This window comes from Haliotis rubra, unplaced genomic scaffold (genome assembly GCF_003918875.1).
Source record: "Haliotis rubra isolate DU_JTF1 unplaced genomic scaffold, ASM391887v1 Scf1119, whole genome shotgun sequence".
Lineage (NCBI taxonomy): Eukaryota > Metazoa > Mollusca > Gastropoda > Lepetellida > Haliotidae > Haliotis > Haliotis rubra.
Window position 1 is genome coordinate 233766 of NW_025765025.1, and position 14285 is coordinate 248050.

Here is a 14285-nt window from a genome sequence, read left to right on the forward strand (position 1 = left end):
AACGTGAAACAGATGGAGGAATCCCAGGGCCGTGTTTCACAAAGCGATCTTAGAGCCACGACTATCTGTACTCCTGGGCCCACTTGCACAAAGCGATCTTAGGGCCACGACTATCTGTACTCCTGGGCCCGCTTGCACAAAGCGATCTTAGGGCCACGAATATCTGTACTCCTGGGCCCACTTGCACAAAGCGATCTTAGGGCCACGAATATCTGTACTCCTGGGCCCACTTGCACAAAGCGATCTTAGCGCTACGCTGATTGTAACTCCCATTCTCTAACTTAGACTTACGACAGTCGTAGCGCTAAGATCGCTTTGTGCAAGTGGGCCCTATACTGTAACATAGACTTACGACAGTCGTAGCGCTAAGATCGCTTTGTGAAACAGACCCCAGGCCTCATGGGTTTCACGCAAGGGAGACAAAACAACGTCACTAGGACACACTCGCATGTCACGGCCACCTGCAGGTGCATCACATGAAACACGTGCGTGAGAAACCACAACATGTTCTGGCAGCTTGGAACCAAGTTTGTTTATGAAAATGGTCCTCCTTTAACAATGTGTCACAACTTGCTGATAATTTGTCAACGTTAATTTATCTCCTTCCATATGTTGGTAATATCAGCGTTTCGTATTGTCACATTGGCACTGTGTTTTGAACCAAAATTACATGGCACATTTTGGAAGCATCCTCAATGGTTAAAAATAAACACCTTTTTCAGCCCGTTATGTCGCTATGGCAACTCCAGGCTCATCTGTCGACAGCTGAGATCCTGTAAATTCAAACATATCAATAATATATGGATGATTTCTTGAGAATAACATATTTTGTTCTGGGGAGGTAATTGTCTACAAAAATACGCATTGTAAAGACATATTCTATTTGTTTTCGTACCCTGTCAACAACAACAATTGACAAGAACAACAGCTGGACACAAGGACAAGCAGTTCCTCTTAGATCTTAATGTTATTTTATAAAAAAACTCTACGTTTTCTCTAACAACCACCTCTGTCAAGGCAAGCGATTTAGCAACGTATTTGTACTATTTAACACTTGGATGATGAACACAGGTACATACAACCTAAACACCTAAAACTTGTGGTTAATTAATACCGAACGATTAAAAGTGGCCAAAAAGTCGCCTGCTTCCCTCTCGCCCGCCAACGAAACCACAGACAGGTTACGTAACTCTGTCGCCAGAGCACTGCAGTGACGTCATATGAGGAACGATTTTCAGTTAGTTGTATAGAAAGTGTGTAGCACGCTCATCATTTTGATGATCTCTCGACATGAACGACGACATGCCGAATCGTTGCTTTGTCGTCAATTGCTCCTAGGGGTCGGGTGATGGTGTCACCATGCACAGATTTCCACAGGACCCCGCAGTTCGTGCTAAATGGGTAATGTTTGTGAGTGCAAAGCGAGCGTTGTGGAAGCCTGAAACGATATCTTACTTGTGTTCAGATCGCTTCACGGAAGTTAAAGAATCAAAACTACTTACTAGTTATAGTAAAATATGTATATGATTGATGACCATAAAGATTTTCCATAACACAACTTGTAACATAACGATTTCTTCCTCTGAAGTGAGGTTGTGGTCGAAGTAACAATAATATTGTAAGTAGTATTATATTGACACCCACCTCGCTGCCAGGAGAGAAATTGTTATGTTATACGCTATGTCATGCAAAATCCTATTGGCCATCAATAAAATACATATTTTACTACCAGTAGAAAGTAGTTTTGATTTTGTAACTCGGTGAAAACAAACCTAAATAGCATTTATCCACAGACTGGCGGATGTTCCCGACAGGGCGCCGCCATTTTTGAAAATCGTAAAGTCTGTTAGAATTAATGAGATTATAGTTTGTTTTCATCAAGTTAGAAAATCAAAACTACTTTCTACTCGTAGTTAAATATGTATTGGAATCATAACCAAAAGGATTTTGCATGACACAACTTATAACATAACGATTTCTTCCACGGAAGCGAGGTGGGGTCGAAGTCACAATACTGCGCGATAAATTTCTTGCTACATTCACATGGTTAATGTCCACTCACCAGTATGTAGATACTAGTCAATGTGCGTCTTTATATTTGGTCTTATAATCCTAATTAGTTTATTATCATACTTTTATGCATTTTGAAACTAAATAAAAGCTGACGATCTGCTGATACTTATAGTGAATTTATAACAGAACTGTAATATCTAGACATTTTATAGTTTGCCAATGTGAATCATAATTCGCACACACACCCTAGTGTATGTTGTCTGTCTCATTACACTTCACGGCGAAAACAATGATTCTGTTGAATGCTACGACAAATGAATAAAAACGAAATGCAAATATTAAAATTAAAACAGATTAAAGTTATAGGAACAATATCAGGCCATTACCTTGTTTGAGGAATGTATCCATCAATATCCACAAAACTGTTCCAAATGATGTGTCTTTTAACAGTTTAATATACGAAAAAGTGATAAATCTTTTCAGGTATTGGTGTATAGTCTCATTGGTCACCCAAGATAGCACACCTGGCAACTAATTGCATAATGTCCGCCTTTCATTAAAACAGTAATTTAGTTAGCCAATAATGGGCAATCAATCAATGTATTGCCGGTTAATCCTTTGAAAGAAGGACGTTGTTTTTACGCAGACACCGACACGGCAGAGTGTATTCAGTATAGATTAGTAAATCTACATACATAAACACTACCTTTTGACAATTCCGCTGTGTAAGATAAAAGTAATTAATCAATCAGCGTGTTATCGGTTAATCCTTTGATCGATGTTTATAATGTTGAATATTTACTCCAGACACAAGAAATGCCAAATGGGAACCTTTGTCGGGTAATCTAAGTGTGTTACCACTAATTATACCCGTTATAAATTCATTAACTGACCATCAAGTGAATGATGACAACTAACATGTGTAGGTTTATACCACCTAACACGGGTTACAACAAGGGAGTATTAATTGCTGTATTGCATGTGAAAACTTATGGGCCGACACTGTTTTGAGAATACAAACAGATTTTTACATGACATGATTAAATATCGAGGTAAAAAAACACAGAAATGGGATCAATTTGGATCAGTCATTATACAAATAGGGCCTGACGACACCAATCAATTGTGACAGAAGCGTCTATGAAAACAAGTTGTAACTCGGAAACTAGGCAAAGCAGGAGACAAAATTAAATGCCAGTAGATTGTGAGAACATATAGCTTTCATTTTCCACAACAATTGTCACGATTTCAGGTTTATACAAGCCTGTAAACAAGATAATTTACCCCCTAAAATGTAGATGAATTCTGCATCGGCCCTCAAAGCTATTCCTCATATGACGTCACAGAGTCGCGCCGCTCTGATTGGTTGAAATTTCGTTCGCGGGTGAGAATTGTGCACTGTTGTCAAAAAAGGTCGATTTAAGTCAATTAAAGGTCGAAATGTGTAGTTTTAATGACGGGGTTTCATTTATAACGATTCAAGTTAGTGATTTATGTATTTTACCCCCTAGGGTTTATGTGACCTTTAAGCAAAGCACGTGGAGTCTGGCCTCAGTTCATACATTTGACCCTACGTTCTACAGTTGACCTTACGTTCTACAGTTGACCCTACACATGTACCTGGTACAGTTGACTCTACGTAGTACAGTTGACCCTACGGGGTACAGTTGACCCTACGTGGTACAGTTGACCCTATGTGGAACTGCACTTTTAATCAGTGATGGAGTACATGTGTACTGGTGAACAATCCACCCACCACGTGGACAGAAATGTCGGTCGTTATGAAGTTGATATTGTTTGGTATGTTATACTTCTAATATCGAACAACAGACTCTGCAATCAGCTTTCTCATTATCATTGACAGGGTTGTGTTGCTGTAACGTATCAATATTACAGCAGGCACTGTAGGCAATGCGAATATAGTCGGCCTGGAGTTGAAGGCTGTGCTGTACGATATTCATCTAGGTCTGAATCGCATCCGTCCATAGGCGCCCGACTCTTGTATATCTATAAGTATCATATATACCTATCTATATAATATATATAACGGCCAGTAAATCGAAATTGATAGTTTCATGTGAAATGTGGAGAGAAATTCTAAATCGATAATTTCTGCAATAATATTTGCAACGGAGCATAAAAACAGTTCTTAGAAGCCAACATGGATAGTGCAAATATACTCATGCAAATAATGGTTGTCACCCCCTTCAATTTTTTTAATTGGAGAGGGGGTGGGGTGTTAGGTGTGTGGGGGTTGAGGTGGGGAGGGGGGTGACAACCATTATTGGCATGAGTATATTATGAGTAAAGACTCGTTCTACTATTGCGGGACTGTAGCCTTAGAGTTGTTTAGGGCTTAACTTCGGGCGAGAATGGACGGCCAAATTAATAAAACCTTCAAATGGGAATAAAATCATCAGATTAGTGATACGTAAGGTACTTCAAAGACGTCAACTGAGTGTACATTGTGCAGTTTATCCAACGGTCAAAGCGATGGAAGTCTTTGTCAGACCGAAACCGAGCCGAGCAGCCATTTTGTTTCGATTTACTGTCACACCTTTTTATATCTTATAGAGATAGGTATATATAATACTTTTTAATAGATAAGAGTCGGGTGCCTATGCATCCATCCTTGTAAGCGTTGAAATCTAGTCATGAGACATGTTCGTCTGAATAGCGATTTAAGTAAATGCCCCAGTGGAGTTTTAGGTATTTACAGCGTCAGAGGGGGATCTGCATATATATGTACATGTATGTGTAATATACACAGGCACCGTGCTAACACTGCCTTCTTGTAGTCAATAGACTTACATGCAATATTCGGTGAGATGTTACAACGGACCATTTATATAAAGTTTCAGACAAGAGAGGTTTAATTCCTTGCACAGATTTTAGCAACGTAATCAAAGGTCAGTTATACATAGCAGATTGGATACTATTTTCTGATTACAATAAGTAATAGTCCTTATCTGAGGAACGATTTTTTTCTCATTGTATGTATTAGCGCAAATACAGATGTCCCCGTCAGTTGTTGATCATCGAAATAGCGTGGTTCTGTTTCAGGTGGGGAGGACTACAGATTCTGACGCATGTTCAGGTTTCATTTTATTTCAAATTCATATTTTCACTCACCTGACTCGTTAAATGTATATTCTTGTGTAACGCTATTTGGCTTAAGGCAATTACAGTCATGTTTGGTGAACATTAACAGCCAAATACTGCTGCGATACATGCCATGTGTACAGATGATATCTTTACACCACGCACCTTTTTCACTGTCCGCTGCCAAGTCGACCTGGGCTGCTCTGTGAGACGAAGAATGAAGTACATGAGTTGATCTTTACACAAAAATCATTTTACATACAGTTAATAAACAATGCTACAGACGGCAGGGCACTGTGACCTGTATTGACGTACTGGTGTTACCTTCGGAAAGTTACCATTCACGTGTCTCTGTGGGTATTGATATACACAATGGTGTATTTCTTTATCATGTGTATAGACTTTATTTATGCTTTGTCACGGAAAATATATATTTTTGATAGAAACTAATAACTGGAACAGGAGCCTGAGGTGGGAGATTTAGACTTGCTTCATTGGGGGCGTTTGCTTTACAGACCGGTAATGGCGGAAGGGGATATAGCATGCTTTAGGGAGTGTGAGTGAGTGAGTATAGTTTTACGCCGCTTTTAGCAATATTCCAGCAATGCCACGGCGGGGGACACAATAATAGGTTTCACACATTGTACCCATGTGGGGAATCGAGCCCGGGTCTTCAGCCTGACGAGTGAAGGCTTTAACCACTAGGCCACCCCACCGCCCCGTTAAGGGATTGTGAGATAGAGCAGGCCATATATAGTAGCACGTGTAACGAGATGTTATGTTGTACTTACTCAGTTACTATATCTGGGGTCGCTGTAAGAGAAAAAAACAAACCTAAATACAAACAAAATATAAATGAAATTCTTCGGATGGTATACACGGAAACTACAAAGAAGAAGGTGCGATGCGAGCAAAGCCCAAATAGCTAGTCATTTGACTGACATGCTTGCTAGGCGCCTTTATTGTATAATATCATTTAACAGATGTTTTAAATCATACATTTTCTGCGCCCTCGGAAACGTAAACATTTAAATTTCGTAAACGTCAAAATCTAAATTTCATCCAAAACATTGGAGATACAACGTGTGCGCAATCAGTCGTCTCGACATCCTTCCAGGAGATGTTTGTCAGCACTAGTTTCCGTTATGGCGTAGATATTGTGTGCGACGTACATGAAATATTCACGAAATAAATCAATCTGTGACGTACGTGTTTGTGTCGGATCTTGTGTGATGTTGACGTGTCTCGCCGACGTCCGATGACGTCGAACCACGAACACCAGCAATAGTATGCTGAGAAGTAGCGCCACGAACCCTGCACAGAAGCCGAGGATCTGTGCGTACCCCAACCTTGACCCTGGCTCTTCCGGTACTTCTTCTTCCTCCTCTGGTGTATCCGGTTCCATCATTTCTGCAAAATGTATGCAAGACTGTCATTAATAACGTTTGTGGGTACATTCACCTTTCAGCTGACGTCAGTATCATCCCATCTATATCAAGGCAACCTCCAACTGATCGAATCTGGACCAGGCAAACCGATGGTTGATAGTATGATGAACGACACCCCAACATGTCCCCCCTAAGAAGTGGCATACTATTATGCCCTTCCCAGAGAGAAATCTATGGCTAAATGACGGTTTACAATAATGATGAACCCTTCAGTTGTGATTGAGAAAGTGAGTGAGTGAGTATAGTTTTACCTTTAGCAATATTATTCTAGGGACACCAGACATGGGCTTCGCGCACTGTACCAATGTGGGGAATCGAACCCGGATCTTCGGGGTGACGCGCGAACGCTTTAGCCACTAGGCTGAACAACCTCCTGCTAACTACTGCACCATGAACGACCTCCTGCTAACTGCCGCACCGTGAACGACCTCCAGCTAACTGCTACACCATGAACGACCTCCTGCTAACTACCACACCATGAACGACCTCCAGCTAACTACTACGCCGTGAACGACCTCCAGCTAACTACTACACCATGAACGACCTCCAGCTAACTACCACACCATGAACGACCTCCAGCTAACTACCTCACCATGAACGACCTCCAGCTAACTACCACACCATGAACTACCTCCTGCTAACTATCTCATCATGAACGACCTCCAGCTAACTACCACACCATGAACAACCTCCAGCTAACTACCTCACCATGAACGACCTCCAGCTAACAACCTCACCATGAACGACTTCAAGCTAACTACTACACCATGAACTACCTCCTGCTAACTACCTCATCATGAACGACCTCCAGCTAACTACCACACCATGAACGACCTCCAGCTAACTACCTCACCATGAACGACCTCCAGCTAACAACCTCACCATGAACGACTTCAAGCTAACTACTACACCATGAACGACCTCCAGCTAACTACTGCACCATGAACGACCTCCAACTAACTACTACACCATGAACGACCTCCAGCTAACTACCTCACCATTAACGACCTCCAGCTAACTACTACACCATGAACGACCTCCAGCTAAACACCACACCATGAACGACCTCCAGCTAACTACCACACCATGAACGTCCTCATGCTAACAACCACACCATGAACGACTTTCAGCTAACAACCACACCATGAACGACCTCCTGCTAACTGCCGCCCCATGAACGACCTCCTGCTAACAACCACACCATGAACGACCTCCTGCTAACAACCACAACATGAACGACCTCCAGCTAACTGCCGCAACGTGAACGACCTCCTGCTAACTGCCGCCCCATGAACGACCTCCAGCTAACTGCCACACCATGAACGACTTCCAGCTAACTGCCGCAACATGAACGACCTCCTGCTAACTGCCGCAACGTGAACGACCTCCTGCTAACTACCACACCATGAACGACCTCCAGCTAACTACCACAACATGAACGACCTCCTGCTAACTACCACAACATGAACGACCTCCTGCTAACTGCCGCAACATGAACGACCTCCTGCTAACTGCCGCAACATGAACGACCTCCAGCTAACTGCCGCAACATGAACGACCTCCAGCTAACTGCCACAACATGAACGACCTCCAGCTTACTGCCGCAACATGAACGACCTCCAGGTAACGAACGTATTAAGCGTGTTTTATCCTAAGCGTTAACGTTTAGTATTTGCATCATTTGGACCTTTATCCCACATCGTACTTCAAAAGGCGTAAAATCACTTCCTGACATCCAGCACCTTACCTGGGGTGTTTGGTCAGAACATGCATTGAGTAAGAAAACAGTAAAGAAATTGCAGAAAGTCTTAACGACTGTGTAGCGGTTAGCGTGATCAATCCGTGATCTCTAAATATATAAATCTGTGGTAATTACAGATAGTTCGACTAGTTGTGTGTTCAGTTGTACTGTCCCTGATGTGAGATGATCACTGCAGCTGGCTTCATTCTGGCAGTCACCGATCGTTAACACGTGTTCCCTATTCTCAAGTTGATTCCTCGGGGTGTTACATTACTGAAGGTGTACCTGCGTGTTTTGTTTCCAATCTCCTTGGATCCATTATTCCCATACATTATAGGTACATTAAACCTCTATTTTCGTACATCTGACGTCAGTATATTCATTAAAGATATAAACAGCTCTGTGTTAAAAGTGTCATGTTTTAAATTAAATTGAAACATAAATCTATCGAATAATTTCTTTTGTGATCTGTTTCACGACGGTTTGAGCAAAACTCTACCTCTACCTTTTGTATGGTATAAGAAAATTAAATGTCGTCCATGCCAGATTAAGATATGTGACCAGCACGCTCGACTATACAGTTTTATACAAAATAAATATTAACTGATGGTTCCCTTTCAAAATGCAAAAAGTGTACATAGTGTTTAAGACTGCCCATGTTACAATCAAAGAGAGATGCTATGTTTACTGGCTGAAATACATTGTACACAACAGAGTACCCCTAGACCTAAAGCCCATTTACATGACAACGCAGGTCGCTCAGCGAGAATTAAACAAATATTCAAAATGTCCATGTGTATATGAACAGAACTAAACGATTTATGCAGGTGGCGCATCTTGGTGCCCATTTCTTGCCTAGATGTCACAACCCTACATTTTACACACGTTTTCACTGGTCGAAAAACAAGCCCTGTCTTACAGCATGGGCAATCCACCTGAAACGTTGATCGTTGTGAGAGATGCATGCACGCGTTAAGGTACATGATTTGAATCCTATGTGAACAGGAAGAAACAATTCATATCAAATGTTTACTTCACATGCATGCAAACCACGTGAGAGTGCTTACATGCGACATGATCATGAGAAAACTTGGTCGATTGCTTGGTGGTTTGATGACCTTCGACTGCATCAATTAATCACGATTATAGTTAAAATACATGGAATTATCATGAAACGGTCCTCCCATTATCAGATATTTCCTTCGTCGGGCAGTTAATGGAAGACCTCGGGCTTCTGCAAATGATAATGCCCTCAAAAATAGCATTACCCTTATAACAGTTGCCGGACGACTGGCATACGATTTTGGAACACTTTTTAGAATTAAAAAATGTGTACAAAATCTATAAAATGTAGTATATTAAATATGAATCCATGTGAATTATTAAGAAATACAGCATATTACAGTTTGCGGTCGGTTTAAGATTGATCACTGAGTTGAAAATCGTTTAATCATCAGATAGGATTACTTTATCATATCACACGACATATAAATCATAAGCTGATCCAGGGGTGGGGGGGGGGGGGATTTACAAGCTGAAATATGGGTATCTCGAGTAAAGAGCAATAAACTGTATATTTCTGTCTTTGAAAAATCAAAGCAAATTCGTCAAACTTATCCACAGAAGGTATTTGATCTTTCTAATGACGTCACACATGTATATTTTAAACGCTTTGGTCTAGATACAGGTTACAAGTACTATTCTGTACGAATTCACTCAAAATATCTCGTAGTTTTTCTATTACTGTTCGTTTAAGATCAAATGTTAATTTAACGCAAGAGTGCATACTGAACATCGGGAGATTCTGATCCGCTCAATTCCTGCTGCTTTCAATCAGATTTTGACTCGTTGTCATTTGACACTTTAAGTTAGGAGAACAACACGTACATATTGCTTGTTCCTTTTAATCAAATGGCTCCAGTTTACCAAAGTGAGTGAGTGAGTGAGTTTAGTTTTAGGCCGCACACAGCAATATTCAGCTATATGGGTGTGGTCTATAAATAATCGAGTCTGGACCAGACAATACAGTGATCAACAACATGAACATCGATCTGCGCAATTGGAAACCGATGGCATGTGTCAACCAAGCAAGCGAGCCTGACCACCCAATCCCGTTTGTCGCCTCTTACGCCAAGTATGGGTTACTGAAGATCAATATTCTAACCCGGATCTTCACGGGTACCAGTTCACCAAACGACTGGTCTGTTTTGAAATGTTTAACAAGGAATATTTAACGGTTTTCGAATTTACTCCACAAACGAGTGCTATCCTCCTTTTATAGAACAGTTGTCGTGATATACTCGGCGTCATAACTAGGGTCAAGCTATTGGTAACACCATTTCTTACAAGTTGTAAAAATTGTTTGAAATATATTCAACTGAATGTTTTAAAAACTTTCCAAACCGAAACATGAGCCTCATGAACCTATTCAGACAATTACCTATTTTTCACCCGATCCGAATTTTCTCGTGTGAAAGAGAAAATAGACATCACAAACAACTACGGTTACACTGAATTCCAAATTCTTGTTTCTAAAGAAAATGGTATTTACAAATGAATTTTGATTTAAACCTTTAATAACATCGTATGTCTATATTTTATGGAGAGGTGTAGGCAGCATGACCTTAACTAAGACGTCACAAACTGCCCCTGTTTGATGAGGTCGTACAATAATTCACCATGCCTCTGACTAACTGGTTACACCTGTTATGTGTTCTCTGCGCTTATTCAGAGTAGTTCTGTAACGCACAATGTGATTGATATAATATCAGTTCCGTACCAGACCGCAAAACTTTTCTAGCGGCACAGCCTCGTTTTGAGAGTTCCACAATTTCCAGGTTTCCGTTTGTCAGAGCTCGCTGTACGACAGCGCACGCTGCACAACGTGTTTGCAAGGGTTAGAAGGAGCGTAGTGTTGCAATATACAAGTGCTTAGATCAAAGTATCAAATAATACTGATTAATATTTATGTATCCAGTTGAATGAATTGGTCTCAGAATTCTGGACCGGTTATTGTACTAAATTGCGCAGTAGGACGGAACCCAGTCAACAGGAAACGGGACTGTTGTGTAACCAATGTTTTGACTTGAAACTGTATGGAAAAACACATCAGGCCGTTGAAATAATTACATTCTTTAAAGTCCGATACATTCTGTTACAAATGGCACCTTTGTTATTCAAATTGTCAATATGGAATCCAACTGCCACCTGTCAATGAATTGCACGTGCAAGTCGCTCTATCCATGGAAAGTGGAGGACAATACACATGCATTGTTGCTTTTTTCCTGTCGTTCGCTGTTCAGGTACCTAAAATCGCAGCTTAAAATGAGAAAGTTTATGACACTTGTTGAAAGGGGTCAGACTTTAGGCCTTTTGGAATCTGGTCTAACTCAGCGGCAGGTTGCTGTCAGCTTTAATGTGAGTCAGCGTGCTATTGGTAGACTGTGGCAGAGATTTCAAGCCAATGGGTCTGTGGAATATGCACATCGACCCCCAGAGTCACAACAGTCCGAGATAAAAGGCACATGATTAACACTGCGTTACGTAACAGATTCCTTGACGCAGCAGATCTTCATAGAGAACACTCATGTTAACGATGTAAGGATATCCAGGAGCACCACTTCTCGACGTTTAAGGGCAACCGGGCACCGCTGTGGGCGACCTGCAGTTCGTCCACCACTAACACCACGTCACAGGCAGGCGCTTTTGAGATGGAGTCGACATCAAGGCATCTCTAATCAACGTCAATAGTCTCGTGTGCTCTTCACAGATTTGTCATTCCATGATGGCCGGCAGAGGATACATCGTCGCAATGGAGAGCGAATCACAGATGCAATTGTGGCCACGCATAACCGATTTGGCGGGGTTCGGTCATGGATTGGGCAGGGATAACTCCTATTGGACGGTAATGCTGGCCACACTAAACCCAATTGAGCATACCTGGGATGAACTCGGTCGGTGTACACACGTCACCCAGCACTAGTGGACCTCCCAGGACTCCGCAGAGCTCTAGTAGAGGAATAGAATGCGAGTCCACAGGGTTTCATTCTGAACTTGAAAAGGAGCATGAGAACAAGGTGAATCTGTGTCTTGGACTTGCGATGAGGTTACACAAGATATTGATTGACCGAGTGCTTCATGTTTGTCATTTTCATTTTGGGAGGTTGGTCTATACAACTGATGTTAGCTAGTGCTGTTTGAACGTTTTATCTGTACGTCATGATGTGTCACGTTTGTCAACACATTAAACAATATGATGAAAGTCTTAGTTCTATTATTTATGAGAAACTTTTCTTTACATGTGCTATATATCACTTGACCCTTAATTAATGACGCCTAGTACAGCTCAGAAAGAAAATTAAAAATAGGTAAAATTACAAAGCATTCACTTGCACTTCGTTCGCCACAAGACTGATCGGTGTATCCAGTAACAAGAAATATACACATTGTTTGGAGTTCTTATCAGAACCGGATGGAGGACTAACGGACAGACGGACATGCTATTGGCTTCATCGTCTCGGTGTGATACATCCATGTCACCCAATCTCACGAGACGACCTGTTATCAGATATATCACACTTACCGCTCCTTCTCGAACTGCTGGCTGTTTATAATACTGTGACGTACACCACACGTGAAACATGGACAGTTAAGTCACATGCGAACTATTAATATCTATCTTGCACACCTATGGTGCACTTAGCCGTGACACAAATATGTTGTCATTTCAGTGTTTAGTTTGTACGTGTTGCATCACAGCAACGTTGTCGCCGCTCAGAGCGAGAGATCACAGTACTGTCATTATCTCTCCATTGTGCAAGTCTGGTTTTATAGTACATGGTATTCTGGCTTTACGTGTATCGTCTTACGCTGTGTATCTTGGTTTAATTCAGGGGGGCCATGGAGCACTGCAGTGTGTATCTTGGTATAATCCAGTACGTTTCATGGTGCAACCCATCCAATCTCCCTTCACAACCCGTCTCATCTCCCTTCACAACCCAACCCATCTACCTTCACAACCCATCCCATCTCCCTTCACAACCCATCTCATCTCCCTTCACAACCCATCTCATCTCCCTTCACAACCCATCGCATCTCCCTTCACAACCCAACCCATCTCCCTTCACAACCCATCCCATCTCCTTCACAACCCATCGCCCTTCACAACCCATCGCCCTTCACAACCACCCCATCGCCCTTCACAACCCATCCCATCGCGCCGACACCTTCCCTCCAATCATTCGACAACTATCCAAGGTGATCGAGACTTGCTACTTACTGATATGTATATCCTTCGACTTGACACATCCGACTTCATTGCACACTTCCAACACATACGCTCCATAGGTCTGCTTGTTAACTTCCTCAATGGTCAGTTGAATATCAAACACCTCCTTCTCAACGCTCCTCGTGTAAACCAAAAGCGTTTCAACAGTCTTGTTGATTACCTGCCTGTAGCCGGAATAGGGCAGCGTCAGCCTGGCGTCTTTGTACAGCCAGGTAACGCGCAACGTCGGCAACGGCGACAGTACACGTTGGGTTAAGTTCACTGATGTGGCTATCCTTTGTTTTGACAACGCGTTGGTTTGCAGAAATACAGGAGCTCCTGAAACGAAAACGTTTCTCCTAAATAAACAAAGGTGTGAGTCCGTTTCTTTATGAATCCACAAAAAACAGCTAGTTCTTTTAAAGCATGCTGAATTCATAACCTTAAAAAGAAGCATCATTTGATGAGTTTTTAAAAGACACATTAAAAGCATAACGTTTCATTAGTGAGTAACATTTATTCTGGAATTATGTACGCGTGAAGACCAACTAAAAATCTATTTGCCTAAACTGGCTTTCATGTTTCATGTCATTCTAAGGGTAGCCAAGTGGTTAAAGTGTTCGCTCGTCACGCCGCAGACCCGGGTTCGATTCCCCACATTGGTACAATGTGTGAAGACAATTTCTGGTGTCCCCCGCCATGATGTTGATGGAAT

The 14285-nt window shown here is 41.8% G+C and overlaps 1 protein-coding gene across 1 annotated transcript in view; it reads right to left on the bottom strand.

Moving 5' to 3' along the window:
* Positions 1 to 277: 277 nt before the first annotated feature.
* Positions 278 to 14285, bottom strand: part of LOC124289360 — a 45707-nt gene continuing 31699 nt past the window's right edge. The window contains exons 7-11 of the mRNA XM_046725980.1: positions 13583 to 13909; positions 6325 to 6525; positions 5907 to 5928; positions 5281 to 5318; positions 278 to 773 (exon numbers count right to left, since the gene is read on the bottom strand). Coding sequence (XP_046581936.1) covers positions 727 to 773; positions 5281 to 5318; positions 5907 to 5928; positions 6325 to 6525; positions 13583 to 13909 — 635 coding nt within the window. The 3' untranslated portion in view covers positions 278 to 726. The remainder of the gene's footprint in view (positions 774 to 5280; positions 5319 to 5906; positions 5929 to 6324; positions 6526 to 13582; positions 13910 to 14285) is intronic.